Raw genomic sequence first — 16538 nt, 5'->3', positions numbered from 1 at the left:
ACGTTCTAACATACAAACAATTATATTATTCATATTACTACACACACACGCACGCAGACACACACACAAAACAGCATGCGAGTACTTACTCTCACTTCGCTTATACTTAATAAAATATTCGTTAATATTAATATCCTAAGAAATATCCAAAACTCAAAAAAATTTGTTGTGCCGAATGCTAGGAATTTTTACGGAGCTAGAATGTTAAACACTATTATACCTGCATTTGTTAATGAACTTCCCGAAAACCTACAAGAGTTATACCTGGACAAACGAAAATATAGAAGATCACTAAAAGAACATTTACTAAAATCTTTAAGCGTTTAATAGTTACAAAATTTTGGTAATTACCTTAGTTTTAATTTAATGGCTATAACATGGTACGGTACGATAAAGATATCATATGATAATATGATATGCGACGCGGCGGCTTGTCCGGATAAGCTCTTGTGAGTTTTCGTGGCAGGCTTATGTATAAGTTTTAACTATTTGTTTTTTGTATTTTGAACAAATAAAAAAAAAAAAAAAAAAAAAGAAAAAAAAGAGAAAAAAAAAACTTATTTTTAAAAACATGTTTTGATGGTAAATATTTCCAAACTTTAATAATTGTCAACCTTTTTTGTTTTTTTCCAAATTTTGTATTTATAATCCTTGTTTTTTATTGTGTTGTCATCTTTGTATACAGATTAGTATTATTTTTGTATTCGCTATCTGAACCCAAATTTTGATTATGTAACAATAAACTAATTTTTGGGGAAGACACTGTGGCCTGTAACACAGCTTTTTTAAGCTAGCACGGGTCGCAGGGCTTCTTGATATTGTAAACTACATAATTTGAGCAAATAAACTATTTATTATTATTATTATTATTATTATAGCAATATGGCCGTAAGATTAAGTATTTAAATCTCCAATTTATATTTTAGCGACTTTTTATAAACGTAGTGTGTATATTTTTGATATACACTAATGGATTTAGTTTTGCGTCAATGCAACATTTTATAATTTAAAATCGGTCCCGTTTGCTATCATATATAGCGATCGTTACTCATGTTAAGTATATAACCGCCAACCCGCATTGGAGTAGCGTTGTGGATTAAGCTCTGACCCTTCTCGTACGTGAGGAAAGAGGCCTATGCAGACAGTGGGATATTACAGGCTGATGCGATAATTTACATATATTATATATATATACATATATGCATAGCTTAAAATTATAAAAAACATACGTGATTTCATTTCATTCATTTTGGTTAAATCCAGCCTTTATTAATACTACAGATTCATTAAGTTCCTTGATAGTAATTTTTTAACATTACGTATTCAATATACCTAACTAGCTACATTCCTTTCTCGCTTATGTTACAACAATTATAGGGTTATTAACAGTTGACCTTTTAAAACTAGTAAACCTACTTATATGTTTGTTAACTTCACGGAAAGCTAACATATTGAAATTCTGATATTTCTTATGATATTTAATATTTACTGTATTTTATAGCTGTCATTGCAAATAATTCAACGAAACCGATTTATGTAACATATGATGCTACTAATTAATATCCCTACTAATATTATAAATGTGAATGTAAGTTTGTTTGTTACGCTTTTACGCGAAAACTACTTAATCGATACATCATGAAACTTTGTACACATATTCTTAGAGGTATTAGAAGTAACATAGGATACTTTTTATTTTAAAAAAATCAAGCCGCTTATAAAAGCTAGTATGTTATAAATATTACGTGTGCGTAAAAAGATATTAATTAATTTTATTAAAATTAGACATTTATAATGTTTATTATTTTTCCATATTGCTATTGAACCTTCTTTGTTCCAATTAATTTGTAACTTCATTTTATTTCACTCAATTTTTTCTTTATTGTATTCTGATAATAATTTTATTGCCCCTCTTAGCTTGTGTGTAATAAATACCATATCTTAATGGCACACAAATGTAATGACAATGTAAGAATTAAATGACACAGTCACATCACAGGTTTGCTCCCCGCTCACGACGGACATTAGTATTGGCCATATAGATGTTTGTCGTGGTCTGTGCGCTTGTGATTATATATTGTGTATTTCCGGACCGACACAGGAGAAAACCCTACTGGGGCCATCGAGTGTGAACCGTTTATTTATTTACTAGCTGTACCCTGCGCGCGTTGCTAAGCTTTTTTTTATTTTTTTGGTCGTACCAACTCCGAAACCTTTGTGTGCTCATGTACGATACTTTGTTGAAGATCATGACACGATCAAATGCATAGTTTACGATTCTATAAAGGACATACAGACAAACATTTATATATATATATATATATATGTATATATATATATATATATATATATATATATATATATATACATATATATATATATACATTACTTTATTGTATGCATCTGCACAGATGAAGCGTAAATGAACTATTTGTATACAATTATACACGTCATATACCAAATTTTACGTTTTTAAAATTTCTTCATCGTGTATCTTTGATAGATTGATTCATTCAACCTGTAACATCCCCAATAAGAGACAATAAACCGTCTGTCGAGCCAAATTAAAAGGATCCCAGAAGCACTCTCAATGTAGTGTTAAACCTAAAAATGCCCTCATTTTACATTTTCCCAGACAAACTCCTCTTCACCTAGCCGTGTTAAACAACCACGAAGGGTCGGTGACAGCCATCATAGAACACAAGAAAATGGTAGAGAAAGGCGACCTGCCCGCCGCCGACCGCTCCAGCGTAAGCCTCGTACCGAACCTAAATCTGAAGAACTCTGAAGGCGACACTCCTGTCAGTCTTGCCCTTACTGAAGGTAAATAGTAGACATATATTTTACATGGCATGCATATATCGTTTGTCGGTTGACGCCGCGTTGGCGCAACGGTTACAGCCATGGATTGTACCTATTGCGCTGGCGGTTGCGGGTTCGATCCCCGCACATGACAAACATTTGTATTGGCCATACAGGTGTTTGCCGTGGTCTGGGTGTTTGTGCAGTCCTTGTGGGTCTCCCCACCGTGCCTCGGAGAGCACGTTAAGCCGTCGGTCCCGGTTGTTATCATGTACACCTCATAGCGATCGTTACTCATAGTAGGGAGTATATCCGACAACCCGCATTGGAGCAGCGTGGTGGATTAAGCTCTGATCCTTCTCTTACATGGGGAAAAAGGCCTATGCCCAGTAGTGGGATATTACAGGCTGAAGCGAAGCATATATCGTTGCCCTAATTCTCACTCTCCACACGAGCTCTGGCCACCTTACTCACCACAGGAACACAACACTAGTTGAGAGCAGTATTATTTTAAAGGGTTTAAGGTTCAAGAACTTCCCTAGATGGGCTGCTCAAAATTTTGAGCAGAAAATATCCCAAGGGTAGAGCATATCTACCTCAATACAAGATATAAGACAAATTTGTCCCAGCCAACGTAATAATTATTTGTAAAGTTATTTGCAATAACTATTACAAATTTTTCTTAGGTCACAAGCATCTGGTGGCGCCGCTAGTGGAAGGAGGCGCGGACCCCAACATCCGCAATGGTAAAGGGTTCACACTGCTGCATCAGGCCATCGTCGATGAAGACTCCAGGACCGCCATCTACCTATTGGACCACGGCGCCGACATGAACGCTCTGTTAGTACCCACATCTAACTAATTTACAGTCATTCAAGATAGTATTATTAGTACTGTACTCTTATATAGTGAGGTAATTGAAAGAAATTATATCGTAATGCCATAATCTTCGTTCTAAAGATTTTCACAAATTCCTTTTTTGTCTTGAGCGATTTTCACTTATTCCGATAAATTTATAACAAGCTGGTCAAGAATGGTGTTTGTCGCTGGTTCTTAATCGTCTTTGGGCTGTCTTTAGAAATAATAGAGGATGAATAGCATCCTTACAATTTTGTCTTATTATGTCTAGTTTAAAAGGGGCATAACTTACTTGCCGTTCGCATTCTCGAATACTGTAAAAGTAAAAAGTTTAAAATGTATATCAAAGCAAACAGTACCATTAATGACATAATTTGGATTGAATATGTCTCGTTTGAAATTAGCGGTTTGCTTTTTTTTTAATTTACATTCGAATTCTCGAGTCCTGGATTCAAAATACGTATTTTTTCAAAAGTCCAACGTAGAAAGTCCAATATCCATTCGCAACGCAGTTTAATAATAATATTAAATAACTTTATTGCACAAAATTTTAGCCTATCGCAGTCCACTGTTGGATATAAGGCTTCCACAAGTTGGCGCCATAAATGGGGCTGGCTTTGTCGCACCGTCGACGTTGCTGCCCGTCTTGAGCCTGTGTCAAAGATTAAAAAAAAAGCGTGCAACGGGTGGTCTTATCACTAAATAGTGATCTCTTCCAAACCAGCCGCTCTTAGTTTAAATCCATACTCGAGCGGAGTGTGCGACGTTAAGCGGGTGCAGTGCTAACCGAGCGGCCGCCGCAGGACGGACGCGGGCGAGACGCCGCTGCAGCTGGCCATCCACTGCCGCCTGGGGCTGGTGCTGGAGGCGCTGTGCGTGCGCGGCGTGGACATGGGCCGCCTGGACGCGCACGGCGTGCCGCCGCTGTGGGCCGCGCTCGACTCCGGCCAGGAGGAGGCGGCCAGCGTGAGTCCGCTGCTGCCCTCTGGCCGCGCTTCTTGCCACTCAACACTCACATCACTGCACACTTCAAAACGCACTGATACGCGAAACACTTTCGACACGCGATAGATGAACGAAAGGAGCGATAGAATAATAATCCTGTAATATCCCACTACTGGGTATAGGCTTCTTTTCCCATGTAGGGGAAGGATCAGAACTTTATCCACCACGCTGCTCGAATGCGGGCTAGCGGATATATTCTCTACTATGACTAACGAACGATGTGTACATGATAATAACCGGGACCGACGGCTTAACGTGTTCTCCGAGGCACGATGGGGAGACTCACAAGGACTGCACAAACACCCAGACCACGGCAAACATCTGTGTGTCCAATACAAATGTTTGTCATGTGTGGGGATCGAATCCGTAACCGCCAACGCAACAGCCGCAAACCAGTGTTGTGACCGTTACGCCAACGCGTGGGGTAAAACCATAAAATGTACAGATATATGACCAAAGAAAATTAAATTATCATCGTTTTGATTGAGTTTTTATTTATCTGAAAACGATTTTAGATTTTAGTTCGTAATGGCGCCGACGCTGACTGCTGGGGACCGGGCCCTGACGGATGCCTACAAACCTTATTACATAAGTAAGAATTTTTATAATTACATTATAACCAACTGTGCCTGGCGGTTTCATTCGTTTAACTTCCAATCTTCTTAAAATGTTGAAATAAAAAGTAGCCTATGTTTTATTCTTCATGTCCAGCTATCTACATACCAAGTTTCTTTATAATTAGTGTAGTATTTTTTGCGTAAAAGAGTAACAAATGTACATCCAACTGACTGACTGAACTGGTATTATTAAACCAGAATAAATGCACTAAATTAATAAATAAATTATTTTAGGGCAATAGATGAGAATAAGGAGTCCCTTGCCACATTCCTCATCCGGTCTGGTTGTGACGTCGAAAGTCCTAGGAAGACGGGACCCAACGGTGAAGGCGCCGAGGTAGCTTCAGATAAACAGGCGCCCCTCCATCTCTGCTGTACGTGGGGACTTACAGAAGTTATACAGGTAAATTTCGTCCATACGTGTAATACGATACTTTCGGTTAGGGAGCACCATAACATCCCTATTATTTTCTTAACGTGAGTACACTATATGCAGTTTGTAACTTTCCATAGTACACCACAACATTGTTACTTTCTGCAGACTGTATTGTTACTTTCTGCGCTCTAGCGTATATACACACACACTGAACGTTTACAAGTAAATAAATAGATAAGAACATTCGTATCTAATAAATGATCTCGACTTCTAGACTCTTCTAGAACACGGAGCAAACATAAACTCGAAGGACGCCGAAGGAAAGACTCCTCTTCACATCGCAATAGAGAACCAACACGCGGCCATCATCTCTCTTTTGCTATCTCAACCGGGCATCGACCTGTCGGCGCGTGACAACAAGGGCGTGACGCCCTTCGCGGCCGCGCTCACCGCCAGGAACAATAAGGCTGCTCAGGCCATCCTGGAGAAGAACCCTTCCGCCGCCGAACAGGTGAGTGTTCGCTCAGGTCTGTCCTTACACTACTTTCGCAAGTAATGAGACTTTGCTTAGAGTGACGAAATATGACAACGGGAAGATTTTTCCTAAATATCTTCAATATAAAAAAAATGTAATTATTAATCTGTATGATAATTTTAATCAGGACATTAATAATGTGAGGATGGTCTAGCTTTTGTCATAAAATATTTTAGGTTCACTGAAGGTGTGATAGCGTTACAGAGGGAGGGGGGGATTCGCTTGACGTATTTTATGAACGCCCCCCTAACGAACGATTTTTTCTCTCATTGGACTCATTGTGATGTTACGCTATTTAATTTCTTATAGAAACCGGGCTTTACCCAACCTTTGTATTAGATACGTGTGATTATACGAAAAGTTCGGATGTGTCAGGTGGACAAGAAGGGTCGCAACTTCCTGCACGTGGCGATCCAGACGTGCGACATGGAGAGCGTGATGTTCCTGCTGTCGGTGGAGGTGGACGTGAACTCGCGCGTGCAGGACGCGACGCTGGCGCCGCCGCTGCACCTGGCGGCGGCCGGCGGCAACGAGGTGCTGCTGCGCAGTCTGCTGCTGGCCGGCGCGCGCCCCAACGACCGCGACGCGCACAAGTGAGCCCTCGACACCACTGCCCGTAGGCCTCTTTCTCATGTATGAGAAGTGAGTCCGGAGTCAAAGATCTGAGAATCTGGAGCAGCCCGCTTGGGTTTGGGTTGGGTTGGTTTTCGGCGACAACGTTCTTGTAACGTTCCCGGTTGTACAGACGTCCATGGGTCTGCTTACTTGCATTAGAGCCAAAGCTGAGGTAGAACTATCTGTTCTATCTAACCCAACTCTACGTAGTCACGATTTTTTGATTCATCAATCTGGGTCGCATCTTATATTGATTTTATTCATCTTATATTATTTTAAATTTCGACTCATGACACTGCACTCCGAATTTTCATTAGAATTTTTCCACTAACATATTGGTTTTCTCATTTTTAATTTCACAAAACACTATTTATTCCGGTTTCTAGATTTAGAAAAGTATTCATTTTGTTTATGAAATGTTTAAATTAAAAAAAAGACATCTTCGAAATGTCTTTGAACAAAACGAATCATTTAATGAATAAAAGAACTTGACTTCCAAATCAAAATAGTCGTGACGGTTCGGTAGCGATTTGCGTAGTATATGAGTGGTTACGTGCTCCTTGATCCTTCGTAATAGATAGAGAGAGGGCACTGATTTTCCCACTTAGCAGCGGGGTGACAGAAAGCTCGTACGTGAGCGCTCTATAGGTGAAGGCGGGCTATAGGCACGGGCGGGCCAACATTTGTGTGAAACGCCCCATTAATTTGTGTAAAATGCCCCATTAATTTTTGTGAATTGCCCCATTAATTTGTGTGAAATGCCCCATTAATTTGTGTGAAACTTCCCATTAATTTGTGTGAAATGCCCCATTAATTTGTGTGAAACGTCCCATTAATTTGTGTGAAATGCCCCATTAATTTGTGTGAAACGTCCCATTAATTTGTGTGAAATGCCCCATTAATTCTTGTGAAACGCCCCATTAATTTGTGTGAAATGCCCCATCAATTTGTGTTAAACGCCCCATTAATTCTGGTGAAACGCCCTATTAATTCTTGTGTGTAACGCCCAACTTATTCCTATGTGTAACGGCCCGTTAATTGGTCTGCGCAGGCGCACGGCGCTGCACGTGGCGGCGGCGCACGGGCAGGCGGGCGTGGTGAGCGCGCTGGCGGGCGGCGGCGCGGACTGCGGCGCGGCGGACGCGGCGGGCGACACGGCGCTGCACGTGGCGGCGCGCGAGGGCCACGCGCCCGCCGCGCGCGCGCTGCTCGCCGACACCGACCTGGACGCCGCCGCCGCCAACCTCAAGGGTGACGCCACTGTCCCGCCCCTCCCGCTCCTCCTCCAGCGCGGACTGCGGCGCGGCGGACGCGGCGGGCGACACGGCGCTGCACGTGGCGGCGCGCGAGGGCCACGCGCCCGCCGCGCGCGCGCTGCTCGCCGACACCGACCTGGACGCCGCCGCCGCCAACCTCAAGGGTGACGCCACTGTCCCGCCCCTCCCGCTCCTCCTCCAGCGCGGACTGCGGCGCGGCGGACGCGGCGGGCGACACGAACACCGCGCGCGCGCTACTCGCCGACACCCTCAAGGGTGACGCCCACTGTCCCACCCCTCCCGCTCCTCCACCTCCACCGTTGGACACACGCCTCCCCGAGTCTGCGCCAAACATCCCGGTTTTCTGCGATCCTCGTCTGGCCGCCGGCAATCTTATGACGACCTACACACTGTTGTCAGCGTGCACTCGAGCGACTTTAAAAATAATCTTTCTTACACGAAAACGCTTTTGTCATTTTGAGATTCGGCGCATCCTATTTCACACTTCACCACGGCATTTGCAACGTGCCGAAATATCAGAAATATCGATATGACAATCGCAATACATAATTCCCGTTTTTTAAAAACATGAACATATAAGTTTAAATACATATCTTTATGAGATATTTATATTCGCAATTCGTCGAACCGAAACTCATAAATCAAAGTGAATAGAAGGAACCTTCCTTTAACTTTTCTTTTCTAAAATTTCTAGGTCGCAATCCACTCCACGAGCTCTGCTGGTGTAAAAAGGACAACGCTGCAACGATATGTGAAATTTTTTTAGAGTTTATGCCCGATTATCCTATCAATAGGACCGACTTACAGGTAAATTTATTTATATCTTGAGTTTTCAATTTTAGTCCTACGATATTACGCCGTACTCTTATAGTCACAGAAATGCAGCGCGTAGTACGCGCCAGTTTTAGTTAATTTTAATTTATATGTCAACCAACTTGTTGTGACATTTTGTTATATTAATTATTATTTTTTAAAAATAACTAAATTTTCCAGTGGTCTCATACGATAATATAAATAAAAATGAATAATGTTAATTTTAAACTCATGGTTAGTCCTAAATTTAGTGGTATCAAAATTCAAGACATACAAAACTACGTGTGACGTCTGTGCTATTCAATAATAATAATTTAAAAAAAAATGTTTTAATAATTGTTCTATAAATTTTTAGCTTCTTGGAGCTATTGAATTGAATTTAATTCGTTTTACATTTTAAAGTAAAAAACGTGGGTGCTTTAGACCGCACGACTAAAGTAAAACTTACGAAACGAAGCACTCTCTCTTTCTATCTCATCCACTTATAGCTCCCTCTAAACTTCCGTTCGCATCGGCCGATCGCAATTTCCATAACGTTCTTGTCGTGACATTCACCAGCTTACTCCCCAAATCAAGCGTGCGTAAGGAAGATTTCTTCAATAATCACCGACGATCACTCTGGTGTAAAGGTGGGTGTCCCGGGTCGGCGGCGCCTAAAAACCGACGGTTCCGGTTTCGATTCCCGCTTGAAGTGGATATTTGTGTACAAATATTTTGTAGGGAATAGGAAAGCTCTGATCTTTCTCCTACATGGGGAAAGAGGCCTATGCCCAACAGTGAGATATTACAGGCTAAAGCCTTTCAAACCCCGCGCAGGGCAACACGCCGCTGCTGCTGGCCTACATGAACGGGCAGGGCGCGCTGTGCCGCGTGCTCGTGCGCGCCGGCGCCTGCCTGGCGCACGAGAACAAGGACGGCGTCTCCATCTTCAACTACCAGGTAACGATTCGGTTTGCTTAACCTTTGAAGCTTACTTACTATACTTTAAAGACGAAGCGTTGTAATCACGAAATATGGACTGGAAACTTGGTTCCTACACTGTACAGGAAACAGGTTTGTTTGGACAAAATTCGAACATTTCGATCATATCTCAAAATGTAACGTTTTTTAAGTCGGCTAGCCAAACAAATTGTTTTTTTTTTTTCTAGATATAAAAACGGAGTTTCAATTTAGAACATGACGTATCTATCTATTTTATGGAAAGTTAATAGTTTGTGAGCAATACGGATTGCTGTGTAAATACAGGAATCAGGTATTACTAGGCAGAAGTTACAGTACCAGGATTACTGCTAGTACCGCGATTAAAACAACTAGATCTAATAATAAAACTAAAATAACATAATTATTGTACTTAGTCCTTTTGATTTGCGCACAATTGTATTGATTGTAAGAAGTCTAAGGCGCCATCCATAAATTTCGTCACTCGTTAAGGGGGGTACGGGGTCGACAAAGTGCGACATTGTGTGACAAGGGGTGGGAGAGGTCCAAAAATTTGTGACAGCACGTTTAAAAATAGAATATTATAATAATAAATTGTCAATTAAAATGTCGAACCTGATGTTGTCATCGAATAAATAAGAACTTATTGGTGTAAAATTGCAAAATATGTGACGTCACACTAGGTAGGGAGGGGTCTCATAAAAGTGACCATCTGTGACAAGGATGATGACGTAATTTATGGATATCTCCTAAGGTGTTTCTAAGTAATTTTATGGAAAATCAAATGCATTTAAATTTTCAACGCGACGTGTTCATAGAGCTTATGAATATACAGATCTAGCTTATAAATATAGATATCTAGTTTATGATTAGTGACAAACGAATTCGTAAATTCGAAGGTAGCGACGAAGCAGCTGCTACATCGGCTCCTAGACGCGTTGCCGGCCGAGGCGCCGTGGGCCGAGAGCGACCTGTGCCAGGAGTGTGGGACTAAGTTCACGCTCACCATGAGGAAGCACCACTGGTAATATACCATCTGTGTCTAGCACCGTAGACCAGGGTACAGGAGATATAACTTGCTAGACATTCAGGTGGAGCACAGCAGGTTGTCCAGGGCAGTTCGACTGGGAAAGTACCTCAACCTTACAAGAGATCACCGCTAAATAATACTGCTCTCAAGTTGTTTTCTGTTCCTATGGTGTGGTGGTGAAAGCCCTGCGGAGGGTTGAAGGTAGGATCACCAAAGCGCTTGTATTGCTTCTGGTGTAGTAGGTGTCTATAGGCTATGGTAACCTCTTATCATCAGGTGGGCTGTACGCTTGCTTGCTAACATAGCCGTTTAAAAAAAAGACAATTCAGCCTGATGTGTAAACGATATATAGAATTTATATTGAGGCTGGGCAACAAGAAAATTACTTACTCAAAATTTGGTTCAATTCGACTGTGGAAGTCATTGATAGCGAATGTAGAACACATTTTAAATCTGTGTGGTTTTTGTTGTATTATGAGTGTATAACGTTTATTGTAATTATTGTCAATTATAAATAATAAAGCGGTGAGTAAGGTGGTCAGAGCTCCCAGGGACGATCAGGTCAAAGCGCTTCTAATATTTACTGGTGTTGAAGTCATCCACAGGTGGTATTCTATGGTATCCACATACAACGGCGAACCATCGTGCTATGTTCGAATTGTCTAGTTGAAGTAAACCAATAGGCGTTCTAATTTACTACAATTTTGTTGGTCAAGTGGCGTGGTTAAGCTAAGTTACAGCAATTTGTCACTATTTTCTTAGCACAAATAAATTATATACAACGTGCTGTTAAACTGGCGTCCTTCCATTGACTGCGATATCAGAATCTATGTTATGATCTAAATATGCAGCTTACTTGCCCTAACGCACAGTGGACATTTTGGGTCTATATCAAATCAAAGTTCTGTCAATTTTAAAGATAGAGCTGTCAAATTTTACTCTAAAATAAAGTATTATAACAGGATTAATAAAAGTTTTTTTGCTAAATTGCATTACGTATTATTATTAATTTTTATCAAAAAAATTCAATATTTTAAAGTTGTATATATTACCTAAAACTTTTGTTTTAGAAATATTTCATAGATATATTAATTAGTTATTCAATTAATATTACTAACATAACAAGGAAAAATTTTAAAAAATCTTACAGTACCTTACGCTAAATATAAACAGTAATCAAAATTATAGCAAAATATTAGTTTCGTTTGTTTTACGTTTCTCATTATAGTTTGATATAGTTTTCGTATATTCTGATGTGTAGGGCCTGTATTTACACTTATACAGCTTTAAAATCAGAAACTACTTAGTTCACTTTGAGAAGATGTTGTGTTCGTCTAGCTCCAAATTTTTTTTTTTTTTGCATATGATCATCTACTTATGCTCTTTATGTATAAAATAGTATATGAAAGTGATATGTTTATTTTGGCTATGGTATGCCTCTATGTATGGCCCTAAATGGAGGGACGCCAATTCAATAACACGTTGTATATAGTAATTGTAAATTATTTAATAAAATCGATTTTAAAATATGTTTTACTTAGTTACATTTATTATTTTCAGTCGTCACTGCGGAAGGATGTTATGTAACAAGTGTTCAAGTCAAGATATTCCTATACTCAAGTTCGGAATGAACAAACCTCAACGGGTTTGCGAAATATGTTTTAACGTTTTACAAGTCGGCGCCAGTTAGTTATAAACGTGTTATTTAATTATATTATGAAGTGTGATAAGTTATTATATAATATAAATGAAATTAGCTATGGCTTTTTATATGGTTTAAGAATTTTTTATGAAATGTAATGTCTTTAATACAATAATATCCTATGAAGATAAATGAAACTAAGCATTGTATTTTAAGTGCTGCATTTCAACTTTATAGTTCATTCTTTTTATTGATAGATCTCGATTTTTAGAAATAGAAAAATAACACTGTCTATCACTATCTTATAAATTTTAAAAATCCTAATTAAATCCATAGTAAAAAATATTATTTGACTATTTATAATTTTAATTTGAAAATTTGTTGTTATATATTAAAAAAAAAAATTGTTATGCCAAAGTCAGTTTTCCTTTGACTTTTGCCAGCTTTAAGTATAATTAATTACATATTATAATTTTAATATGAAAATGCTAATATATTTTTATCTATTGTAACAATTTTATTTTAATGTTTTACGTATAGTTTTGACATAAATTTAAGTTTTTTGTCATTTAAACAATTTGATCATAAATTAAGTTGTTTCTAGCAATTTAAGATAATATACAACTTTTTTTAACTTTAAATGTAATTAGAGTGTAATGTTTGCATTTGTTTGGTCATTCCGAGTATTTATATTTTTATTGGATGTAAAAGGTGCCATTACTCTTAAAATTAATTTCATGGCTAAAAATTTATTTTTTGTATGTTATTGAAAGCATCTCATATAATTTAATCAAATATAATTTTATTATTTTCTGACTATTGTTATTTTCCTATTACATTATTTTAATAAAAATAAAAAAAATTAAATGTGGATTTGTTGTTTATTTACAAAAACAATAACATCAACGAGCAGTTGTTTATTAAATGGTAAAATAATTTATCAATGATCTACATTCCACCTTAAATGAATTAAGTTTACTCTTAAAACTGTAGTAAAACAAGGAGGTCAACAATTTAAGGTGAATTTAAAATAATTCTACGAGAAAGCCTACATTTACTTTAATCTTTTGAAAAGATCTTTAGTGACACAGTGATCTAGGACATGTAAGTAATCCCTCAGTTCCTCTTCACATGTCTCTGCGGTGTTGGATCTAGAGTTGACACGGTCGTTACACTCCTGGTATTTCGCCCACAAATTTTGGGCATCGGGTTTCTGGCCACATTCTTCCTGTAATCAAAATTTTTATTAGAAATAAATTATAAATAGATTTATTACTATTTACTAAAATTTTACTAATACCCTTAAAGCATTGAATTTTGACACTGATAGACATTTTCCGCTGTGGGCCGTATCTCCCAAAGGGTTTTTGTGAAGCTTAGCACGGGAGAAGTAACAGGTAGAAAAATGACAATTATTTGTAGGTCCTACATTACAATAGAAACCTATATTTTCAGTGAGCAAGATATAATGCCTGCTTATTCTCTTAATGACACTTTTAACAGAAAATTTGATTTAAAGACATTTTCGAGTGAGAAGCAACAGTGTATTTGAGAAGATTGATTGAATAGCAATGAACTAGTTTACAATTTATTTTCTATTTGATGACTAGGCGTCATCCTGACCATATCATGGCTTTATTTAGTAGACTATCTCGTTCAAAGAGTTTTGAAGCCATAAATAAACAAATCAAACCCACTGTTATGTTTATATATATATATATAACTAAGAAATAAAATAATTAACCTTATACTAAAATTTAAGGTAAATTATCTTACAATTGCCTGCGGTCACCAACCCGCCTGCCCAGGATGGTGACTATGGGCAAAACATATGAGTTTGCGCCATTTTTGGTGCGTACTTGTGGAGGCCTATGTCCAGCAGTGGACTGTGATAGGGTGAAGTGATAGTGATGTGAGTGATCTTACAATTATTAGTACATTCTAAAGTCATTGCAATTAATATATTTGTGTTAGAATGAAATCAAATTATTAGAGCTTTTATTTGATTCAGACTAGACCATTGGCACAGTTTGTAGTAGCCCTGCTTTCTACCTCTGGGTTAAATTTCCGCCCGAGTCTGGGTGTAATATTGGTAATTATTTATGTATGGAGGTATTATTTCTATATATATTTATCACAAAAAAAAATGAAATTATAACAGTCTGCTGGTTCCAACTAACACAAGCATTAAGTTGAGTGCCGTAGGAAAATACGACTGTGCATATATGTTATAAGATATGTATCTATTTTTTTTTTTATGTCACTAGGTTGGCAAACAAGCGTACGGCTCACCTGATGGTAAGCGACTACCGCAGCCTATAGACACTTGCAATACCAGAAGCATCGCAAGCGCGTTGCCGACCCAATCCCCAATCCCCCAGGAGCTCTGGTCACCTTACTCACCAACAGGAACACAATACTGCTTGAAAACAGTATTATTTTGCTGTGATCTTCTGTAAGGTCGAGGTACTACCCCAGTCGGGCTGCTCCATATTTTGAGCAGGAAATTCCTGCTGTGCCCTACCTCAGTTATTTATTATTAATTTATTTTAACACAATACTTTTATAAAATACACACTAGAGGTTATCAAAAATATAACTGAAGAACACATTATTATAATACATTTTAGAAATATTTTATGATTAGTAAATGACAAATAATGCATGATTGCAAATAATACGTACTCTTAACTGTGTCTGTGGATCTACGACCTCCTCTTCCTCTTCCTCTTCAGCCCTGACCACGGGAATCACTTTGTTGGACATTTTGTGCCTGTAATTATAGGACAGGATCGTTTAACGGTTTCTTTGTAATAAAATTAGAAACACTTGGTAAAATATTAAAAATATTTAGATTTTTTTTATTACCTAGAATCGATGATGCAACAACCAAAATCCAATAGCCTTATCAAATTCAAATAGACAGACTGCGACTTGTGTTGCCAGACAAATATTTTAGGCAGAGTCGTCATTTCCATTTTTACATACGGATAAAAGATATAATAAAAATTAGAATTATAGAACCACGGATTCACGGAGGCACGCATAAAAATTAAAATTAGAACATAACGCTTATGAATTGTACTCAAATCGTTTGAGTGATTTAGACATACTGCTGTAAAATAAAAATTATGTATCATTGCTAGTTAAATATATTTAAGGCTGACCGGAATTAATGTACGTAGACAGGTAACATTAATACGTATTATTAGGGAAAACTTTATTAAAACTATTCGTCAGATCTCGCTCAAATTTAAATTTTCGGGTTTCGAATAATATCATCAAAATCGGTATACAAGTCATGAGGTATTATTAGTAATACCGATAAAAAAGCACTGAAATTAGGAACCTCCTTCCTTTTCTGAAGTTTGTTAACATCTTTATACTTTTTGATTGCATTAAAATAATGTCATAAGAATCTATTGACACCAATTACTTCTTGTAGATAAAATTTAAGCTGTACAAAATATTTCTTCTTTTGTTGTGTATGTATTGCGTTCATATGTATATGCATTATCCTGAATACTTATGATATAATGTCTACTCACATAAAATATTGTTAACCGGTCGGTGTCTACACTTGAGTTGCAATTTGCACAAATATATCGATACTACTTTAACTTAAATTTTGGAAATATGGTATAGGTTTCACCTTGTCAAAGAAAATATACTTAAATATTAATTTGTTAAATTAACACTTGTAGAGAAATGGAACGAAGTCGATTGCAGACGAGTTAATCTTAATAATTATGATATTATTTTGAAAATGAATATACAAAGCAAATCAATTCTATTGTGAATATACCAAATCGATACTACAAAAATAAAATATTTGTTATGAGTACCTATGAGTACCTACACAAAAAAAAACTAAATCAGAATATGAATAAAAAGAATTTATCAAAACAATATTGACAATACTTTACAGCTTACATTTCGAAAAATTTAATGATTTCCATCCTGCATTCAAAAAAATTAAATTGATAAAGTACTATTTGTCAGCCTAACAGCCTATATAGTAATAGGTCA

The 16538-nt window shown here is 37.7% G+C and overlaps 2 protein-coding genes across 2 annotated transcripts in view; one reads left to right on the top strand and one right to left on the bottom strand.

Annotated features, from left to right (window-relative positions):
• The window catches only part of LOC123663755 (rabankyrin-5), a 102073-nt gene extending 89052 nt beyond the window's left edge, over positions 1–13021 (top strand). The window contains exons 10-21 of the mRNA XM_045598419.1: positions 2636–2823; positions 3432–3642; positions 4464–4626; positions 5181–5257; positions 5517–5685; positions 5933–6169; positions 6569–6786; positions 7860–8059; positions 8780–8892; positions 9715–9837; positions 10737–10861; positions 12428–13021. Coding sequence (XP_045454375.1) covers positions 2636–2823; positions 3432–3642; positions 4464–4626; positions 5181–5257; positions 5517–5685; positions 5933–6169; positions 6569–6786; positions 7860–8059; positions 8780–8892; positions 9715–9837; positions 10737–10861; positions 12428–12557 — 1954 coding nt within the window. The 3' untranslated portion in view covers positions 12558–13021. The remainder of the gene's footprint in view (positions 1–2635; positions 2824–3431; positions 3643–4463; positions 4627–5180; positions 5258–5516; positions 5686–5932; positions 6170–6568; positions 6787–7859; positions 8060–8779; positions 8893–9714; positions 9838–10736; positions 10862–12427) is intronic.
• A 350-nt stretch (positions 13022–13371) lies between these two features.
• On the bottom strand, positions 13372–15502 carry LOC123663754 (cytochrome b-c1 complex subunit 6, mitochondrial). The gene is made up of 3 exons (XM_045598418.1): positions 15378–15502; positions 15195–15282; positions 13372–13737 (listed from the first exon to the last, which is right to left on the bottom strand). The coding sequence occupies exons 1-3, from the start codon at positions 15485–15487 to the stop codon at positions 13564–13566; spliced, it is 372 nt and encodes a 123-aa protein (XP_045454374.1). The 5' UTR covers positions 15488–15502; the 3' UTR covers positions 13372–13563.
• Between the last annotated feature and the right edge of the window lie 1036 nt (positions 15503–16538).

This window comes from Melitaea cinxia, chromosome 20, assembly GCF_905220565.1.
Source record: "Melitaea cinxia chromosome 20, ilMelCinx1.1, whole genome shotgun sequence".
Classification (NCBI taxonomy): Eukaryota; Metazoa; Arthropoda; class Insecta; order Lepidoptera; family Nymphalidae; genus Melitaea; species Melitaea cinxia.
This window is presented reverse-complemented; position numbering and strand designations above follow the sequence as displayed.

Coding starts and splice junctions, on each gene's coding strand:
- LOC123663754 (XM_045598418.1), bottom strand. CDS start 15,487: ATGGAAATGACGACTCTGCCTAAAATATTTGTCTGGCAACACAAGTCG. Junction 15,283..15,377: donor TGTTGCATCATCGATTCTAG/GTAATAAAAAAA, acceptor CTATAATTACAG/GCACAAAATGTCCAACAAAG. Junction 13,738..15,194: donor ATCCACAGACACAGTTAAGA/GTACGTATTATT, acceptor TTTTGATTACAG/GAAGAATGTGGCCAGAAACC.